Source organism: Cyprinus carpio, chromosome B15, assembly GCF_018340385.1.
Source record: "Cyprinus carpio isolate SPL01 chromosome B15, ASM1834038v1, whole genome shotgun sequence".
Taxonomy (NCBI): domain Eukaryota; kingdom Metazoa; phylum Chordata; class Actinopteri; order Cypriniformes; family Cyprinidae; genus Cyprinus; species Cyprinus carpio.
Genome location: NC_056611.1, coordinates 24236947 through 24260417, shown reverse-complemented (window position 1 = coordinate 24260417; position 23471 = coordinate 24236947). Strand labels below are relative to the sequence as shown.

Below are 23471 nucleotides of genomic sequence, written 5' to 3'. Positions count from 1 at the left end.
CAAATTTACACATCCCTCATTTACTCTTTTTAATGAATAATAATTTTAAAAAGTTGCTGAAACAGTAAGTGTAACTACTGAATCCAGCATAGCTCACTTGACATTCAGATTTACAAAGCTGCTGACCGATCCTGACCACCATCACTTGCCCACAGTGTGACAGCATGTGGCACGTCCCATAATTACCGCCCGCAGTCAGAGTCACAGAGCAAACCTACGCATCCCCAACCCACAACCCCAATCTTGGCAAGATTGAACGCTGCCCCTTCAAAAAATAACCTGTGGCGGCCGGTTATGAGGTGAGAATTTTTCCTGCCTGTTCCAAATTTAATAAATCCTCAACAAGCTTCCCACAATACCTCCACACTCTCTCAACTTGCCTACGGCTAAAGTCCACTCTTAGGCAATAAAACACAATCCTGAAAGGACGGCAATGGGACCACAAGAACAGGTGACACAGACTGGAATACTGTGTTTGTTTTCCACTGGGTCTGTCCTGCATAAAGCTCATAAAACGGTTGGCTTAATATACAACTCGAATGAATAATAAATGGACAGCTGACAATATCTGCAATAATGGTTTCATAAATGATGCACTTATGAAAAATAAATGGCCCAGTTCATTTCCTTCTGTCATTGCTTTTCATGTTTTAAAAGTTCTCTGAATAATCTGGTGCAAAAGCAACATTGGCCAATGTTTATGGTGCTTTGTAATATTTGCAATGGTTTAGGGCATCCATTTAAAAAACAAAAAATGATCGCTGGCTAAAAGTACAGGTGAAAGGGTGAATACAAAAAGGAATGGTGTTACTACACATTTGCAACCAAACTAACAGAAAACATTCTTAGAACGTTTGGCTAATGTTTTGGCAAGGTTCTTTCTAGTCTTTTATAATGTTCTCAAAATGTTAGCACAAAAATTTTATTTACACATTGTTCATGTAATTATTATTATTATTATTAATTATTTTTTTTTAGTTGGATATCTGTCTAATGTTTTTCAAATGTTACTACTTGTTTCAGAATATTCAGAGAACATTCAAAAGTAAAGTTCCCACAACGTTTGCAAAACAATAGTCTCAAGTCAAAATAGCTTATCAAAAACCCCATAGACATCGCACAAGTCCCTTCTTTAATAAAAGTCTATGAGATTATTACAAATTCTACTGGATGTATTATGAATTAGCAAAATTTAATATTTTTGTTCAAATATAATCCTAAGCACTGGGAAAGGCAAAAGCATTTCGCCTTTGCAAGCCGCACAACAACAAATGTGTATAGCAGCATGGAATGCTCTTCTGGCATGAAAGCTTCAGTATGTTTTTGTGTGAGTGTGCGAAGGAGAGTTTATGTGCGAAGCCCCGAGAGCAACAGAGTAAATCAAGCTAAAGGCTATTTCACCCAGACCTTTTCAAAGGGTCATGAAGGCAACACAGCCATCAAGGCTGGGCTCGCTCTCACACTCAGTTCGCAGTCGTGCAACACAAGATGTCACAGCACACCTCCATTCTCAATTTTCTCCACACAGTCGACAGGTGAGAATGGCTCTCCAATCTGCTATAAATCAGCCGCTGGAGGTGAATTAAACTCAGCAGAGTCTGTGGAAAAATGTCCAGTGGCTTTCAGACGTCAAGCTGGTGAGGTGTCTGGTAATCAAAAGCGATATCCCACTATAGCGTTTCCAGGAGTGACTGTGCTGTAATGAACTCTGTTGAGCTGATGTTTAAGGCATGTGAATGTAAATAATCTGATGAGTTTGTAGTTCTAACATAAACCATATTCAAATATTGTATCATGGATTATTTCTGAGTATGGACAGAAATATAATCAAATTCATGTAGAATGTCTGCACTAAAAATTACCAAACAGATAAAGACATGAAAAATATAAACAAATAAATGCATTGTCTAGGAATCAAACCCATGACCTTTTGTTGCTAGCACCATGCTATTTCACTTGCTTACTACACTTACTATTTTTAATAAACAGTACACAGTATGCAGTGTATACTGCACAGTATTCATTAAAGAGAAAGCTAGTGTTCTCCTCAGCTAGCGAGACTATGTGTCTGTGTGAATGTTCACTCATTACAAAGTGTGCTGAGCAGTGTTTTGGTCCAATGTTAAAGAAAGGCTAATTAAACAATCATTGTACGGTCGTCCCTTTGAGCCTTGCGTCCGCTGTCCCGCTGACTTTGTCACACCAGTCATCTTGGTCTCCACCACAAAGCAACTCTCCAGGCTCTGGATTCAGAGAGAGGCTTTACCCATAAACCCCTGCTCCTTCCCTCTGCCCATCTCCACAAAAGAAGAAAAAGCAGCAGACATCAAAGCAGGAAGCCTTGAGAGTGTTTGACTAAGAGAGCCAGCTTCACAGTAATTTACCGTTTGGCTTCACAGACACAGCGCGCTATCAGCTCTGATGGGGGGCTGCAGATTGTGAAATGCAGCCACAAAGACGTGTTAAAAGTAGATGAAAAATGTGTCGACCGTAAACTTTAAATGGATGCTGTGTAGGCAGTTACTGGGGACAACTTTGAATGAGTCTTTGTCTAGGACTTCAGGTTATCACTGATTTAACATTGAGCATTTTTGGATATCCATTACAGAAGAGCATGATGGGAAATATCCATGACTAATTGTTTGTTATTCACTTTTTTATTCTTTAAGCCAGTCTACAATAACACTTACGTATGCTTACTATCCTATCATCAAGAAATGATGAAATGTTGAAAATGACTGAAAATGATTCCCCTTTTTGTCCTCATTTTAAATTTTGAGTATACAGTAGTTACTACAGGATTTTGATTGGTGTTAAGTTATGGAATTAAGAAATAATGAATTGACACAATTAAAATCCTTTTATCAATCTGTGACTTTGCAAAGACGTTAAAACAACTGATAAAACCATCAGCTCCCCAACAAATGTGAAGCATGTGATGGCACAAAACCAGTGCACATTGCATCAGATGAGATATAATGCATCCTAAGTGACACTGAAGTCATAGACAAAGAAGGTTTATTGCCATTTTAGTCCTACATAGTAGGAGAGGAAATTAAATACAGTGGCACCTGAAGCCATAGTGCATATAACACAGAAACAGAAGTACCGACAGCAAAAAATGCAAACATATTGAACAACAGAGTAGTTTTGCTTCGTACAAAGCAAGTAGCAATGTCTTGAGGGTGAGGTTACGGTCTAATAGCATGTGAACATGACCATCGCTCACAGCCCTACAAAGAATTTCCATTTGTGTCAATTGATCTGTTAGTCTTGAATACACCAAAAACCGTGCTATGGATGAAAACACCATCTTGGAGGACCAGAGACTGAGTATCAGTCATTGTCAGCCAGGCTTTCCTGCCCCTTAGCAGGAAATGCTTAGCTCACATGCTTAGCCGAGCACACGATATCTAGAAACATTTGTCAACCAGCACCCTGTGACAGATGTATGTTTTACATGCCATCTCACCAAGCATCCGACAACAGATTTGGATGGCCAGTCCGAAAGAAAAATAAACCGAGCCCCAGCGAAAGGTCCGCTCTAGGCACACGGGAGTGAAATTTAATGAAAGTTTGGGAGCAAATGGCCTGCACTTTGCCACACCCTGTTTTGTGCCAGCGGCAGCAGTGGTAGAAAGAGCCACAGAGATGGAGGGAGAAATGAGGAAAAGAGAGGAAACGAGAAAGATTGAAGCTGAGGGAGAGGTGTGGTGAAGGAACAGCTCACTCTTTCGCTCAGCCCAGGATGGATGTTTCCCATCATGCAGCTCAATCACCCACCCAATGATTCATTTCACAGACACTTGGGTAATTATAGGAGTCAGCTCCTCACCCCCGGGAGAGAGAGAGGGGGTACTGACAGAGTACAGAGGAAGTGGAAGAAACAGGAGGAATGAGAGAAAGGCAAGAGCCTGGATGAATGATAGCGGGATACGAAGTGACTAACTGAAGGAGTGAGGGAGAGATAGAGGAGTGTGAAGGAGAGGATGAAAGGACGCCAAGCAGCACAGATGTTCGGATGATGATGATGATGACAACATGTTGAACGACGTGACCAATTCGGACGAACAATGATTAGGGATTTTTTTAATAACGCTTCCGGATTACCTTGTTTTGGTCATTAGGATGATACAAAGCCATTTTCCAATCTCATTCACTTCAGCATGCTGTGAGAGTGAGTGTTAAATCCACATAAAAAATAATTGCGGAGAGTGAAGGGAGGAAATTGACAGATTACGAAGGACAGATGAGGAAACGCGAGACAAAAGAAAAGGAAAGGGGGGAATGAAAGGAAAGATGGGGGCGAGGAGTGTGTGTGACAGACGGTCAGAGTGGTATGATGGTGGGGCGGCGCTGTGTACACAACTGAGGCTATTTCAAGTGTAAAAGCTCCCCCTGCTGCTCAGACATACAATTGTTCCTTAAAGTGCTAAGAATGGGCAGCTACTGTACCCTGTTATTTTTTATATTTTATTTATTTTTTATTTTGCAAATGTTATATACAATCAAATAGACAGCATTAATATAAAGCTCCATGTTGTGATGTGAACTGTTACTTAACATGTCGGCAACAACCCCGGTTAATGGTTTGAACATGCAATTATGGGCATAGACAGAGTGAGAGAGAAACTGAATGAGATGGAAGTTAGGGAAGGTTTCACCACTCCCACATACCCTGCAATTATCTCATGATGTTTACCGATATGAGCAGAAGAGCAGGTTCCCTATCGACTATGGCACAGAAAATAATTACTATGTTTTTTAAAACGTGCCGCAGGCCCAGCCGTGGCTTTTGTGCACAAACGCGGCTGAAGCGTAAAAAGCGGTCATTGATTTTGCTGCTGCTTTGCTGTCAAACAGGCAAAATATTCATGTCGCGGGTGGAGTAGGGGGCTTGTTAAAACGTATCAGATAGAGGCAGCCGACTAATTCAGTTCAGTGGACTGTTTAGTCATTGATTGTACTGCCACAGAGAAAACAAGAAAGCCATTAAGACAGAGACGCCCATTCGTTGGCCCTACAGAGAGAATAACAGATTCACAATCCAGAAGCTCCATTTGTATTAGATTTACCAGTCACCATACATGAAAAGGTCAGCAGGGCCATTTTTCGTACACTTCGCCACTGAACACGGCACGCCACAGAGCACAATCTGCATAGAAAACTATATTCAGCACAATATGAATGAAAATATTTCCAAGATATATAGATAGATAGATAGATAGATAGATAGAGAGAGAGATAGACATTGAAAGCACAATGTTTGTCTGTCTGTTGCTCTCCTTTGCCCTCATGTTGAATACATCTATATTTTTATGGCGCATTTTTGCATAAACATAAAGCTTTGTTAGATATTTCCAAGGCCACAGCAAGCAGGTGCAGGGCTATTGTGGCACTCACAATTTATCGCCCGCTCCTGCGCCCAGAGAACACATTCAATAATGTGCCGGAAAGATTAATCCATCAAAACATATACACACAAACTCATGAACGACCACGCACACTCTATAAGTGCAAGGCAATTATGCACACAAGCTAGCACAACACAGCAGTTCAGGTTGTAAAAAGACCCATTTTAGTCATTTCAATTCATTTAATTAGTGCTTAAGCTTTTCAAAATGAAAGCTCACCATTGTACATCAATGGCTGTGGTTGACGCATGGCAGTGCTGCTCAAGGTCTGTGTAAAAATCAGTGGGTTTTCTGTTCAGGGGCCACAGCTGGCCACTGAACTAGGAGAGCGGTAAATTGAACTTAACTTAATCTCTAACTTTCGAGACACATTGCTCCCATGAGCATAGCTGGACTGAGCGCTGGAGCAGATGCACCCAATACAATTGCATTTTAATCTGATCAACCACACGATACAACTGCCCCCATTCCAAAGTAGCCAATAGAATGCGTTGGTCTGAGGCTATTAGTTTTTATTTGCTCAGGTTATTTAGCAGGACTGCACTGCTAAACAGTGCACTGTGCCCTATAATTGGGTTGCCAAGTAATAAGCAATATATTTACATATATATGGCTATATGTAGGTATAAACAGGGTATGTGACAATCAAATTTTCCAAAAGTGGGAGGAACAGCGCCCTGGTGACTGGTGACGTGCTCAGCCTTTTCAAGCAGAATAACCCAGAGTCCGGACTAAACAGACCACATTAATAACATGTCATAAATTCTGCTGTGCATTCCCTGGGCCTCCTAAAGCTACAGGCAGACAGACACTGATCGGTTGTTCTCACTGACACCTACGAGAGGCTCGGATCACCCCGGGGCTTACGGCTGGGCAGAATGGCAAACAAGCTGGTAGATTTATGAGACCTGTGTACATACTGATATATGAGATAAAAATGCGAGCTTCAGGGCAACACCGTAGCAAAATACCAAAGTGTGACAACAACAAAAACACATTTTCAAAAAAAAAAAAAAAAAGTGCCTTTTTCCTTGGGTGTTTTTGTAGCGAAAGCCCAGGTGTGTTGAATCTCAGTAGGAAGTGGCTCATAGCGCGACGCCCCTCTTCATTTTTCACCTGCTTCTCACTCCATTTATAATTGGCTGGCTGCTAGACACTCAGAGAGGGTCTTTTATTCAACACAAGAAAAAAGTGGCAAAATGAACATGAATTGCAAATACGAGAAATGAATTTTGCACTAAAGAGATAAAACTTGTTTCAGTAAATATACAAATATAGCTTTAGCTGCTGCTCTGTACTCAACTTTGTATAAAAAGTATAATCCAAATGCTTAAATGTAAATTTTTCCCCCAAGATATTCCATAAATGATAAAATGATGCACAGGACTAGATGATGCACTAAGTGGTCATTTGATTTATTTATAGATCTTGGTATTTTACGCATTTTTTTTTCACTCATTCATAATGGATTTTTGTATTGCGTTGTGCTACATTTCAATATATAAAAGTCAGAGGACATGATTATTATTAAATCACCTTCATAACTCACGTTTAGCTGCATCTACAACAGTTCTGGAGCTCTTCAGTACAAAAACATAAATGCATGAGGCACACCAGCGGTTGAGGTCCAGTGGTTTTGGTCTAGCACAAGGCTAAAGGCAGACACGGGAGGGTGGGGTATTGACAGGCCAAGCAGCAGGCAGACAGACATGATGTACAGCCCGGCATAATCAGTTCCCAGGCTCATTAATCTACAGCCACTGCTACTCTTGATGAGAAAGTGATGCATGGGGAAAACAGTTCCTCTCCAATGTCACCCTGAACGAGTCACGGCTTCCTGAGAGGAGAGATGGAACGGGCTCCTGGATCGGTGCTGTATGAATCAGAGGCAGAATCAGTGAGTGGAGTGGTAAAATAGCTTTTCAAGGTAGAGCAGTTTATTCAGACTTTGTGAAACAACAATACAGGTACAGTACATCACGTATAAATGTATTTACAATAAAATGGACTTTCTTACTTGTGCGTGCTGAGTTGATCCATGCAATCTTTTACGGTGCATTACAGTGTGAAACAATTTCATTTTATTTGATTGTCACCACTTTCATCCATCTTGCCGCCTGACCTGACAAAAATCTCATTTATGATCATGAATCAAAGTGAAAGGTCAGATATTTCACGATAATAACAGCTACATCTCCTCTAATCTTAGGGAAGAGAGTTATTAGCCTGTAGGGTGCTCCAGAAGGCTGAACGGGGGCAGGAGACGTTTCGCACACGGTCCCTGTGGAGTTCAGGCATCTCCTGGGTAGGACGGGGCAGCATTCAGACGCACACTCCAAAGGCCAAAGGTCGTACGGGCGCTTTTCTTCTGTAATTGTAACATCTCCCGGAGGGCGAGTCACATCAACAACGGCCTGCTCCATCATACTTTTGTGTGTTTATTTTCAGGAAAGGACGTGAGCTCCAATCGAAGCTCCCCTATTAGATTTAACCAGCACGTTTTGGGTCAAGAGGGAAGCCACTCTTTCATCAGGAGTAAAATTCCATTTGAAACTCTCTCCATTTTGGTTTCAAAAAGCAATTGCATCTTCAACGAATGAGCCATCAAATTACAAGAAAGTGGGAAAATTGCATGGCCACAGGGGTGCAAGAGAAGATCCTCGAGAGCGCAATTACAAAAATAATATTCTTTTGCAATGCGATGCGGAATTGTCTCCGTTGAAGTGAAAGGTGCACATTAACTACCAGCCATCTTGTTTTTTCAAGGTCATCAAAAGAAGTATTTTCCAACCAACAGATATTCCCTTTAAGTGAGCATACACTCCATTCTCTTCATTTATATGGAAATGGAGATCATCAGCATTCCTATTAAAGACAAGCAGGAAGAGCCGGGTGTGAGACACAAGAGGGAAAGAGTCAATGGGGCTTGCAGTGTGATACAAAAGTCTGCTTGGCTGCTCTGCACAGGGCTATGAAAAGCAACCGCAAGCTTCAATAATGTTTCATGAGCCCAGGAAGTGACATGTATGATATCGTACAAGATTTGCTGTCGGCTGTCATGTGCCACCTCTTGTTCAATGACAACAAGGTCATCCCTGTGGTGGAACGAGGGCGGACATCTTCAACGACTGGCCCAAACAGCAGCTCGTAAAACGTGGCCGTAAAGTCATTTGTGGCTGCACTGGGTTATGTTTCGCGCAGTATGTCTGCTTTATGAAGTCTGGCGATGACAGACAAGACCAGTTACACTCTGGACCATATATCATACAGGATATGGTAGCTTGAGCACAGAGGCAATTTCACAAGGAGCCAAATTCCAGTAGAAAATGTGAAGTTAGAGGTGAAAAAAATAAATAGATGTCTGATCACCCCATTACAGAAAGGGGGGGGGGGGGGGGGGGGGGACAATGAACCAACCAGGACAATGAACCAACCAGAACAATGACTGTTTTGTATGCATTCATCATAGAAAGCAGTTGTTTACACACAAAGACCAAGAAAACCAAAAGTAAAAAGTGCTTTACACTGCTTATTTTTTTTTTTTATTTTTTAGGCTGATGTTTCCTTCTCAGTGCGTTGTCTGGGTTTGTGCTGTGTGTTTCTAGTTAAAAAAGGGTCAACAGCGCCACTTAGTGTTTATATATATATATATATATATATATATATATATATATATATATATATATATATATATATATATATATATATATACTTATTTATATATATATATAACTGCTTATTATATATTTTTGTGTTACAACATATTAAATTGCATGGTTTATTTACTACCTTTAAATCATTAACATGTAATCATTTCCAAAAAGTGTAAAGCTTTGTCATTTTGATCGATTGTAACGTCCACATTCCCCATTTACTACAGTATTACTGAAGCAACTAAGTGCTGTAAGCGCTATTTTTTGTGGAAACCATCCCATGGTAAACGTAAACGTGTAAGTGCTGCAGCTGCTCGAAATAACAGTATTAACTGTCACAGCGTGCCTGACGAAAATCCAAATTTCAAATTTTGCATTTACATCATAAAAATGATGGCTATAACAGTTATCATATCCTAATCATACTTCACTAAATCATCAACGTTTTAAACAATGGTATTTTCCTCTTACCAAGAGTGCATCATTTACCACTTACCGTTAACCGTCGTCGTCGGCTTCTGAGGTAACTTAATTTTATGGGCGGAGCTTCATGTCTACAAATAATCATCCACAATAAAAATTAACATACACGATAAATATTTTCTGTCAAAATAATCTTTTCTACAGTTATTGTAACTATATATAAACAGGCTACACGTGGTAATTTAATTTCCGTTAATGTCAAAATAAATAAATATTAAAAAAAATTGATTCTGAATGCTTCTTGCACAGTTTGAAAGACATGTCATTACTGTATTGTGGCCTTACAGTAGTGAGAATAATTATAATAAAGATCCCTGTGCCCTCTCTTTACTAGAAAATCAGTAGGCCTGTGTTAGATTAAAGAATTCATAGCAGGCAAACAATAACTGGATCACATACTGTACAAGCTGAGATTCTCAAATGTGCATACAGTGGACACCTTGCTGTCCAATAATGCCACAGGATAAGCAATTATTTTCATTGAAGCTCTCTACTGATTGGAATGTTGGCATGAATATATTATGGCAGTTTTTTTCCCCTCCATGGATTGCCACTAGAGGGCCTCAGTTACTTAGACTTCCTTCACTTCCAAAACTTCATGTAGCCATTTATTTCCTGAAAATCTATTCACTAAATTAAACACAATAGAAAACAATAATGGGTGTACAAGTGTCTTTAAACTTTATATATATATATATATATATATATATATATATATACAATTTGTTGCACCATTTTATAAACAGAACTAAGCACAAAATACAGTGAACTATTCTCAATTATGCATTAGATATTTTTAAGATTCACACTTTTAACTTAAATGCATCTTTTAATAGGTGCAAGTGCATGGAAATGACTGAAAGGCGAAGACACTATGAGGTAAATATCGAATGACACTCCAATGCCAGAGGAACAATTCTTCTTCATTGTCTCTTCCAGTCGTGTCTTGACACCTGCCTACCGAGAGTATGAAAAACACAGCAGCTAATAGAATCAATCTGGATGACAACCCTTACTCTCTGACGCAGGAGCTTAAAAACATTGTCTGCCCTTTGCCAAGATGTACTTGTTCTCCAGGCCTTTCCAACCATTTATTCTCCGTAATTACCAAAACACAAACACTAGTATGCAGCGGCTTGTCACAGCTGTGCAGTGAGAGCTGACTGCTGTGGAGAGCTGTGTGTTTGAGGAAGTTCCACAGAGTGTATAAACACACTCTGCAAACATGAATGGTTTACTTTTGATAGAACTGAAAGCATAAACTATATTTAAAAATTCATGCATAATTTCCTCACCATTAATAATTCATTATTTACCAATGTTTTTCCAAACTCATGTGCTGTTCATTTTTATGATGAACACACACAAAAAAGGAAGTTTTAATAAGCTAAAGTAAAACCATCATAAAAGCAGTCTGTACAACTTATATACAGATATATATATATATGTGTGTGTGTGTGTGTGTGTGTGTGTGTGTGTGTGTGTGTGTGTGTGTATATACATATATGTACATATATATATATACACACACACACACACACACACACACATATATAGCTGCATATAAATTGTACAGACTGTGTGTGTGTGTGTGTGCGTGTGTATATATATATATATATATATATATATATATATATATATATATATATATATATATATATATATTAAATTAGACAAAGTCTGTATAGCTTTGGTTCTTAAAGTCATGCATTGTCTCTTTGAGCTTCAATGACTGTCTGCTTGTGTAATGTTGGATATTGTGTGGGATTGAGCTGAATTAAATGGCTCATATTCCTACTACAGATGGCCAGATATCTGAAAATCTCCAAGAGATTTCTCATGCGTTGGGTTGATATGACTCACAGCCCATGGGGAACGAAAGGGATCTGAGCTCAGAGAAAAACAAATAGCCATTTGTGATGATAAACAGACATTCTTCAAGCCTCTATCCTTCTATTGTGAGAGAAAGATTTTTAAGTTGAGACGTATTGACATTGCAAAGCCATCAGTATAACAGACACACGGAGGCATGTCTGCGTCTGGCATTAATATCTCTAGAGCACTACACTTTACAAATTGACCCGCGCAGAACGACAAACGTGGGTCCGGAGTTTTTCACTCTGGATTGTTTTGAATTGCTATTGCTCAGCAGTTCCTTGTTCTGAAATCCATCAGCCTTCCATTTATCTTGGAAAAGATGGCACGGGCCACCGTCTAATGGCTGACTGTGAGCCATTTCAGTGATGAATTCTCAAAATTATCCAAAGATGAGTAAAAGTCTGCTTGGAGGTTTTGCTTTGTGGCAGTAACAGCAATTTTTGACACATACCTCATGCCAATATAGAACAATATGCTGTATGGTGGAGAAACGTAATGCATAAGAAGTGGTCCAATTACTGTTCTTGTAGACATTTTGCAAGGGTTTGTGTTTTTTGATCACAGCCAAGTGCAGTTTAGGGGTGGTACTCATTATTATAACTGCACACAAATCCAATCAAAAACCTATTTTGTAAATCTATTTAAATTCAATCTAATCTGTAATGTTAGCCACTGGACCCCACTGACTTTCACTGGTATTTCTCAGAATATCTTCTTTTGTGTTGCTCAGAAAAAATAAGGTCATGCAGGACAGCATGAGGGTGAATTATGATGTCATTCTATTAATTGTTCGTGAACTTTCCCTTTAAAATGTTTATGCAGCAACCATTGTAAAAAGCTCTTATACCTTTTTATTTTGGGAGCTCAAAATATGACAATAAAATGTTCCATATTTTTAAAACATCAATGCAGCCTTAAACAAGTCATTCTGAGTGATAGTTTCATACACATCCTTATTCCTCTTTCCACAGCTTCTAGCAGCAACACTTTATGTCACGCTGATCCCAGTTCTGTCAAAAAGTGCTGGAAATTAGGACATCCACACCACAAAAAAAGTCTGCTTCAGCAACCCTCATGCAAGTCATTTTTTGTTCCTACTAAAGCAATGTGGCAGGTCGATTCTTAAGAACTATTTTTAACTGCACTAAAACTCTAAGCTAGGATCGGGAAATCAAGAATATACGTGTCAAAATACTTCTTTTCCCCCCAAATATAAAGGAATTTATCCCATTTAAACAAGTCGTTATAGAATATTATAGGAATAGTTTGTTGAAAATGTACTAACTCTCAGGCCATCCAAGATGTAGATGAGTTTGTTTCTTCATTAGAACAGATTTGGATTACAAAACTATCTCATCAATGGATCCTCTGCAGTGAATGGGTGCCATCAAAATGAGAGTCCGAACAGCTGATAAAAACATCACAATAATCCACATGACTCCAACCCATCAGTGAATGTCTAGTGAAACAAAAAGCTGCATGTGTTGTAAACAAATCCTTCTTTAAGGCAATTTAAATCTAAACCATTGCTTCAGGTCAAAATAATCCAAAATAATGCTTATTAACACAGTAATAACAATACAATACAATTACAGTAATGCTTCGATAATACAAGACAATAATTGATGGACTGGAGTTGGGTGGATTATTGTTGGACTATTGTGATGTTTTCATCAGCTGTTTAGACTCTCTTTCTGACGGCACCCATTCACTGCCCATTCTCATTTTTGGGTGAACTATCCCTTTAAGTCACAATTCTGAGTTTGAGACTGAGACAGCTTTGAATGAGTTGTCTTGGGCTAAAGGTTATTGTGTCAGGCTCAAATTAGCAGACAGCTCACCTTGACGGGCAGTTGTATCGCAGACATGAGGGTCTGGAGTAAAACCACAGGGGCTGATAAACAGATGGAACAGTGTCATGTGCACACACGTGCTGTCACCTCTACAGTTCCTCTGCATTCAGGCATATTACAGTTCACTAACTCCTTGAACACGTCTACTTACAGTGAAGAAATTGCATAGACCACTTGGAAATCTATAAAACCGTATTCAGCAAATCTTAGAGTAAATGAGACCCAGATGCAATGCTTAACAAGAGTAGAGTGCAGTCTTATGATGGAATATAATTAATATTGACGCTCAACAAGAAAAAACAAAAAAACAATAATCTATCACACAAATCATCATTTACTCAACCTTATATTCTTCCAAACCCACATGAAGTTGAATAATTCTTCATGCTGCCTTACTGCTGTCTTTCTTATAATGCAAGTGGATGGTGATTATGGGCTGTCAGGCTCCAAAATGCCAAAACAACACCAAAAAAGCATTGTAAAAGTACTTCACATAACGTGCATTATACACACCAAGTCTTCTGAAGCCAACTGATAGCCAAGAAACACATTGTAATTTATTTTAATATTCCCCTAAAATCTTGTTTGTCAACTGTGGTCATCATTCACTTTCACTGTAAGAAAAAAAGCAGCTTGAATATTCTAATAAATTTCTCCATTCAAGTCCCACCAAAGTTCAACCATTTGACTGTATTTGGATGAAGTTTAAGTTGATTGAAATAAAGATAAAATAAAATGAAAATTAAATGAAATATAGAAATGCTGCCTTGACCACAAATAGAAATATTTTTAAGCTAAAGCACTAAAAATTTAATAAATCTAACTGGAAATACATATACATGTAGTCATTTAGCAGACGCTTTTATCCAAAGTGACTTACAAATGAGGACAATGGAATAAATAAATTAAATTAAATTAAAATTATGCATTTAGCAGACGCTTTTATCCAAAGCGACTTACAGTGCATTCAGGCTATAAATTTTTACCTATCATGTGTTCCCGGGGAATCGAACCCCCAACCTTGCGCTTCGTAACACAATGCTCTACCACTTGAGCTACAGGAGCACCACATAAAATAAAATAAATAAAAGCAAACTGAAAATAAATAATAAAATAAAATAAATAAAATAAAATAAAATAAAATATAAAAAAAGTAAAATAAATAAAAGCAAACTGAACTAAAAATAAAACGTAGATAGCAAAATAACACTATTAACACTAAAATAACACTGCTGCCTCGTCAAGGTGTCCCTGTCCTGAGAAACTGCAGGTTTCAGATATAGCATTAGTTACTGCTAACAAAGCTGGCGGACAGCAGTGCCCTGATTCTGTTGGAGGTCCCTCTCTCTGGACCACTAGCTCATCCAGGCAGTAAAAGAAGGCTGACAGGGATACAGATGGTCTTGTATACATATATAAACAACAACTGGTTTATCAAGGTGTCGTAAAAGCCAGAAGCAGCTGGCTACTATAATCTTGAGCACAAAGCGGAACAAAAAGAAAAAGAGATGGGAAAAGATGGAGAGAAAGAATGAGGGAAATTGTGTCATGTGTTTGGGTGTGGGCATATACTGTATAGGTGTGTAGGGTTTGTGTGGGTGCGTGGGTGCGTGATTCACACAGGGATCTGGGGAGAAAATACATCTGGTAGGACAGCTGGTAGCGGTGTACGAGAGTATACTGATGGTGGTGCGGAATCATAAATCACACACTTTGCGGCACTGCAAACAGTGCACCAGTGTACCTGTATGTGTAGGTATTCAGGCACTGTCATGAAATGCTAAATAATCAATGACGCCATTCAAAAAACACAGCTACAACTGTCTAAATGTGTCCGACTTGACAGTGACAACTGCGTTTAACAAGTTTTTCACAAAATAACATTTAAACAGACAATATTTAATTTTAACATCAAATTATTCAGAAATACTTGCATCCACCTTATTTTTCAATGCGGAAGTAAGCCGTTTTCTTTGAATGTGCGAGACTTCTGGTTCATTAGCTGCTGTAGGAAATAATGAGAAGAATATCAAAGTGCAGTAAACAGTAAAACTGTTTGCACTACAAACCAATGTGTTTATAATTAAGATAATGTATTAAAATAATATGGTAAGCAACACCAGTCTGCAATATCAAACAGCAAAACAAGCTGTTTTGTACAGCTTAAAATAGCTGGAAGCAAATGACAATGAAAGCAAGTCCCATAAAATTTACAAATGGGTGTGCCTGCTCTTATGGGAAAACAAACACATAAACTGTGCTATAGACATGAATGATATCTTAAATACTAGTATTAAGTAACTTATATATAATTATTATTATTTATTATTATTTATTTCTTGATTTTTTTTTTTTTTTTTTTTTTTTTTACAGAACCACCATTTTGGGGTTCCCCAAAGAACTTTCCAGTGAAGAATTTTCTTTCTTAATGTTAAGAAGATTTTCATAATTTTAAAAAGTATTTTCCACTATAGAGAACGTTTTGTGTAATAGAAAGATTCCGTGGATTTTAACATGAATGTCATGAAACCATCAATGCCAATAAAGAACCTTTATTTTTAAACATTTAGGGACCAAATTATCATTGAAACATTGGGGAAGAAACTCTTGACTTGGCAACCTCACAGAACATTCTAGCAATGCACTAAAACCCGGTCGCCGTGATTTTGCCAAGTAAGACATGTTCCTGGATCAACATCTTTTGATGATCCTGGATCAACTTTAATGTCCAAAAATATAGAATTAACCTAATTCCTACCCCTAAACTTAACCCTACCAATAATTTATTCCTAAAATCAGTGGGAAATTATAACTGATTAACAAGAGTGTAGAAGCACCTAACACTGACTGTAAGTCTTAAACTGATATTTCCTGAAAAGTTATATCTCTATTCTGATTGGTTGATTGGAATGTTGTCCCAGAACAACAAGGATGTTGATCCAGGTACATGTTGTACTTGGTGAAATCATGCTCACCCTAAAACCCATTCAGATCTTATAGGCCATTCCCACAAAATGGGTTTTTGCTTTGAAAATTGCTAGACCAGCCAGGGTATAAAACATAAGGGTTTTTTTTAAGTTTAAACTTTTAGAGCACATATAATGCGTGATCTGCTGCCAAAGACATGAGACGTGAACACATGAATCAAATTCCTTTTAGCTCATTTAAACAGAAAAAAAAAGAAAAAATAAAGTAGTAAAATGTGAGCGGCCCACAAAAACCTCAATGCAACGATCTGGCAACCACCCATAACATTCTACCATTGGCAAATTTTGCACTGGCGACACACACACACACACACACACACACACACACACACACACACACAAAAAAAAACATTAACCATAAAGTAAATTCTTATGACTTAACTGTCTCAAAAATGTTACCTCAGCTGATAGACAGCTTTTTTAGTGAGGATTAAATCTTAGCATATGATTAGCTATGAGAATGAGTGTGTGTTTTAAAGGTCTCAGTCCAATTTAAACTTCAAAGGCATCTTAATCACTGGGGAAAATAGGTGAATTATCATGTTTGCAAAATACTTTTCGAAAACAGCATGCAAACTTTAGTCTCACTCTAGTGAGTATTTATTTTGTGTTTAATTAAATGATGATATTCGTTTGCTAAAATATCCATATTTTTGTTGCACATTCTTAGATGTGGTTAGCGCATGTCTTCATAAAACATATGTACCACTGAGCTCACAGGGATGCATCTTTACATTTCTATAAAATAAAAGATAAAACACATACAGTATACTGTATACCCAAAGTTCAGTTGCCTTTTGATTGCTTTAAAGGGATGGTTCACCCAAAAATGAAAATTCTGTCATCGTTTACTTACCCTCCACTTGTTCCAATCCTGCAAAGAAGATATTTAGAATGTTGACGGTAACAATTGACTTGCATCATTTTTTCCCTACTGTAGAAATCAATGGCTACCGTCAGCTGTTTGGTTACCATCATTCTTATAAATATCTTTTTTGTGTGTTCAACAGAAGAAACAGAGGAATAAACTCATACAGGTTTAGAACAGGTAGAGAGTAAGCAAATGGTGACAAAAAATTAATTTTTTGGGTGAACTATCCCTTTAATTGTGCTACACATCCAACCATCATCTACAATATAAGAATGTACCCGCTCCCCATTATATCAAAGTATGGTTCAGCCTCCTGTGCCTCCAGACAGCGGATCAAAAATCAAAACCCCAGGCACGTTATCCACGCAAGTGATCACATGCGGAAAGCATCTCTACTGACCTAAGATCAGACGCGAGGGGCGTTACATTCTCTCCTCCAGTAAAAAGCTGCAACCTGACACAGAGCCTCAGTGGAGCCAGAGAGCCCAGGTAATGAAGATGGATGTCCTGTAATGCAGTTAGTCTGCGGGTACTGCGAATAAAGGAATCCAGTCAAAGCTGAACATCCCAACATGGAGCAACTACAAATAGGAGATTTGCCTCAAACTGATTGGCCATGTCCTCAGAAGTTATAAACAAAACTGGAAATATGGTTTTCTGGAATAATGGAGCAATAATTAGGTTTAGGAAGTCATTTCCAAAAAGCAAAAATGCAATTTACTCTCCCTTCACCTATTTTTGATATAACTGAGTTTCACAGGGAAAGGTAAACTTCAGTGGTACTACAGCAAAGCAAAGAATAGATAAATTGTTCCTTGTAACCCTGAGCTGCTGTTCCCACTTTTAGAAACTCTTTCAAAACAGACTTCTCTCACTCTGTCCAACAACGTTTATCAGAGTAAATACAGACCAAATACCTATTCCAATATCCACCTCATCTCAAATCACCATTCATTATATGAAATAACATGGGTGGAAATGATATTTTGAACAAAATGATTTTTTTTTTCACAGCTAGCATTTTATGCAACTTAAACAATACAATTTTGGTACACTTTTTTGTGTACTACACAGTCGATATAAAATAAATAAATTAAATTAAATATGAAAAAAAAAAAATTATCAGTTTCCACAAAAATATTGAGCAGCACAACTGTTTTCAACATTGATAAAAATAATAAGAAATGTTTCTTGAGCATCAAATCAGCATTTTGGAATGATTTCTGAAGAAAAGAGGGGAATATAAATTTTAAATATATTAAAATAAAAACTATTTCTTTAAATTGTAATAATATTTCACATACTGCTGTTTAAATAAATGAACATAAGAGACTTTTTAAAAATTCTACCGATCTCAAATGTTTGAATGGTAGTGTATTATTTTTACTCAATAAATATTGAAATTGCATACGTTTATTTCACTCTTTATTTAGATATTACTCTTTATTTAGGCTATTGGTTATTTTCATATTTTATGGGTATAAAAAATGTGAAAAGTAGCAAAACAAATGATAACCTGGTTTATTTTTTATACCACTTTTCACAATTCGAAACTGTTTCAAAGCAGCTTTACAGACTGATTTACTATATTGGGAATTACTAATTAATGTAAAAACGGTTCAAAGTGACAAAGAAAAAATGTGAAACTGAGGGAAAATTCAACACCTGGGACAAAAGTTGAAAAACAAAATTCTAGGAAAAAAATTGCATTTTTTATAATTATGCATTTCCAAGCCACTGAACTGAAAATCTCCATTCACTGCCATCACAGTTACACAGGCAAGATATTCGAGCTCATAGGAGAAGCAGAAAAGAAAACTGATTACACGGAGGACGAGTTCTTCTTCTACAAGTCACCTCACACTAAAAATAAACCCTCAGCCACGCATCACAAACTACCAGCGCAACCTGATGTCAGCTTTGTCAAATAATTCTGCCCAGTGAAGCTTCCCTACATCCCAGAGGATTTGTTATGTGTTATGTTTGACTCGTTCTTCTTTTCGGTCTCACTCACTCATTCGTTCAAGCTCGTCTCTATCACCATCCTGCATATTTTACTCTGGCATATGCCACAGCTGAGTTCCATTAATCAGTCCCCATCGTATGAGGGCTGAATGTTAAACCCTCGTGCCGTTCCAACTCTCTGCCCCACTACAAAAAAAAGCAGGCCCGGCATTAACCTTGTAGACGGAAGCGGCTCACGCATCCGTGGCACTTGGCAATGAAGGGAAAAGGAGAACTTCTCAAATTGTTTCCAGCCTGAGCTGCATGAGTGAATGGCTCTGTGTGTGTATGTGTGGCCGTTCCCGGCTCCGCTATAAATAAGCCTGGCTGCTGGAGAGGTGGAAGTCTGCAGAGGAACTGACAGTAGAGGGCAACACGGCCTTGTCTCCCTGGGAGATGCCAATTAGAACTGTACCCAAACCCAAAGTGTGCAACCACACGGCAACTACTTGAGAGCATGAGAAATGAGTTTGGCATGAAGCAGACTCGAAGGAACGGTGCTGTAAAATGTCAGGAAATCATTTGAGAAGTTTCACAAAAATCTTCTGGGATAGCAGAAGTCACATTGCTGATGATCAGCTACAAATGATCCACTAATAAAGGCTCACAAGGGAATGCACTGCAGAAGAATTTTGAATAACTTGCTTCAAATACGTGTAAATACTGGTATAAAGTTGCACGAATAAATTGGATTTACATGGATTTCTGCATACATTGCTCATGCAGCTGAATCTTATTTTAGTTTTATTAATTGGACTCCAGGTTAGCTTTTGAAGAAGTCAACTTTCACTGTTTTCCATCATGCACTGTTAATGTTTATATGGTGCATATGTTAAATAAAGAGATGAAAGTGCACCACTGTTCGTATCTTTTTTTTCTTTTTAAGCAAACTGCCCTTGTAAAAAAAAGAAGTGCATTTATAAGTACTGAACTTGTAGTGTACTTAAAATTATAAAGGCCACTTATAAGTGATTTTAAAAAGAGACATTTTATGACTGTGTCTTAAACTTAATTACACTTATAAAAAGTTCACTGTGTAATAATGTCAATTTAAAAGCTTTAAAGTACATTGTAAATAACTGTTTTAATCATCTTTTGTCTTGACTTGATTACAATCAACTGTATTGATTCAATATTACATTAAAATACATTTTAACATAAATTAATAAAAATTAAAATTCATGACAAAAGTTTCAATAGAAATGACATTAAATTACATTAATGACATTATATTTTAGTTTACTATAAATGATTTTCAATGCATTCAGAAGTACACTTTAAACATCTTTCAAACTCAATAGAAGTAATTATGAAATTGCATATAAAGATACAAATAAGTTCTACTTAGGAAGCACTCTTATGTTCAACTAATAGCATTTAAAATGAATTTACTGTAATACACTATATTTTATTTAAAATTTTAGTGTAATTAAACCTATTTTTTCATAATAAATACAGTTTTTACTTTAAGTAACATGCATAACGTAAATAACATGTTAAATGATTAAACATGCTAAAGTGTACTTTTCACATGGGTGTGTTTGTCTGTTGCTGTGGATCAGATTCAGTTTAGGTAGATTCAAAAATGCATGTAAAACCAAAGGGTATACATACCAACATACAGCGGCACTTCCTTCAGCCTGAATCTAAATAATTTCAATTTTGGTGTGAAAGGGCCTTATTAGTTGCCAAACACATAACTTTGGGGGGGGGCTTGTTCTAAAAAAAAACAAAAAAGCAAGCCCAAGCCCAGGTGAAACAAAGTAAGGTAAATCATTACTAAAAAAAAAAACTAAGTAACGCAATGTTACTTTTTATATGAAGTAACCCAATATTGTAATGCATTACTGTACTTTTAAAAAAGGTACTTTTCCCAACACTGTTATATACCATGTCCTGTAATGGTATCACAATAAACAAACTGACATGAAACAAAATCTTGATAGTTATAAAACATCTGGTAGGAAAACATGAATTAGACATGCACAAGCGAAAAATCAAGGTTTTGCTTTTTTTTTTTTGACCTATCCCCAATGAAAGAACACAACTAACACCCTTCACTTAACCTTTAACGGATAATCAGAGTAAAAATCATCCTTATCACTCTACAAAACAAAACATCAGTCATCTTAATCATTTTGGCCAAACGTTCACAAATGCAGAAGCACACTCCAGCAACATTCACATTGAAATTTGGGCTTGAAAAGTTGAGGAACAAGCTCCTGTTAATTAAAATAATAATAATAATAATAATTCTTACCTTGTCCTTGCGCACCCGCTGAGTCTGTGCACAGGATCCACAGGACACAGATAATGAGGAGGAGCGAAGGCCAAGCTAGGACGGCAGTACACCTCGCTCGGACCGGGTTGACGGCCATGACACCATTGGTTACTGTCAAACAGGAAAGATAGAAAGACTTTTGTCAAGTACACAGTTGTGTGTGTGTGTGTATATATATATATATATATATATATATATATATATATATATGTATATACATGTTGCAGCAGTAAATAAATAAATAAAAATCATTATTATTTAATTAAATAAAATTAATTTATTAATTTATTAATTATTTAAGTTAATAACATTCAGATGTCAAGTTCATATTTCAAGTGCTACCTTAAATAAAAGAGAGTACAGTTACTTTTTGTATTTTGGGAACATTGTGTCACTAGTTTTCTAAACCACAAGTTTATGAATGTATAATTTTTCTTAATATCTCAAAGGATATCTGAAAGCTGAAAGTCGAGATGTGTTCTGATACTACAAAACATTATTTATTTAGTAAGACACATACAATATGTGATTACTTCAATATCCAAGGACTAATTCTGAAATCTGTGCACTATTTATCAGAGGCGACATTCCCGCCATGCAAGACGTAGCCAAGCTTTCTTTTTATAATTCACTGAGAGTAAGACGACTGCTATGAAATATAACTCACATACTGGAATGTCCCATTTATTATACACAAAGCTTTTATGAACCAACAATTCATCAAATTTTAACGATATGTTTCTAGAGGCGCATTCAGGCCTAAATTTATGGAGTTACCATTACACTTAATGAAGTATTATGTCTTTATGATACCAATGACTAAAACATGCCCAGCTGACATGTAGTGCGGTATAAGTGAAAAACTGGCAGAAGTTGCAGCTCACAATTATTACTGAGTACAATATAAAATGGAGGTTACTACACATATGCTACATTCCTCATTGTCATCTGTGGCAGTTCATGCTTTACAGAATGCTTTACAACATAAACATGCTACAAATGATTGCAGTTAATGGAATGCAAATGAAAGACATACTGTAGGATAGTATGCATGCAACATTCATTACTTATGTTCTTAATATTTTTTTAAAAAATGTTCATGCTTTACAACATAATGCTTAATGTTCCTAACTTGCCACAATGATTGCAGTTAAAGCCACGCAAATGAAAGACATGCTGTAGAATAGTATGCATGCAACATACATGATTTGTTATGCTCTAAAAAAGAAGAAAACAAGTGCAGTTCTTTTCTTTTATTGATTCCTGTGTTCCAGCTGTCTGATGTGTCTGTCAGTCTGTGCAGTGATCCGATATTCTCTCTTTCAGCGATACCAGTCTGGGTCAGTCGGACCGGCGGCCAGTGATGTATAATGCCTGACTTGGTTCACTTCACCATCACTCACCCTTACACTTCTCAACATGCTTGCCTAAATAAAATCAATAAGCCTCCATTTCACATCACAGCCATTTATTTCTCCATTAATAGCTCCTCGACTGGAATTAAAAGTACAGGCATTTGCATATACACAACTCAATCACCTTGTGACTGAGTGTTACTGAGAATGGAGAAAGAACCGTGAGTATTTTACAGTTAGAAAGTTGTTGCCCACTGACACAGTGCACATTTCAATATAACACCATTAACATTTTCTAATAACAAAAAAGCGAAAAGAAAAAATTAATATATATAATTTTTTTATTTTTTTTTATTTATTTTATATTTATATATATTTTTTTTTTTTTTTTTTTTTTTTTTTTTATCTATATATATATATATATATATATATATATATATATATATATATATATATAAAAGAAAACAAATAAATTATTTCTACATTTTATTTTATGTTTCATTTATATTTTTTTTGAATTTTGAGCATCTGCCCTTAAAGATAGATGGATCTGCCCTTAAAGATAGATAGATAGATAGATAGATAGATAGATAGATAGATAGATAGATAGAGCATTATTATTAGCAGTAGTAATAGTATAACATTTAATATATTATTTTAATATATTTAATATATATATTTCAAAAGTATTT

At 36.9% G+C, this 23471-nt stretch overlaps 1 protein-coding gene across 9 annotated transcripts in view; it reads right to left on the bottom strand.

The window, feature by feature from the left end:
- The window catches only part of robo2 (roundabout, axon guidance receptor, homolog 2 (Drosophila)), a 380931-nt gene that overhangs the window by 354882 nt on the left and 2578 nt on the right, over positions 1-23471 (bottom strand). For all 9 annotated transcript variants that reach the window (XM_042739942.1, XM_042739949.1, XM_042739945.1 and 6 more), the window contains exon 2: positions 21404-21535. In XM_042739942.1, the coding sequence (XP_042595876.1) occupies positions 21404-21521 (118 nt within the window). In that variant the 5' untranslated portion in view covers positions 21522-21535. The remainder of the gene's footprint in view (positions 1-21403; positions 21536-23471) is intronic.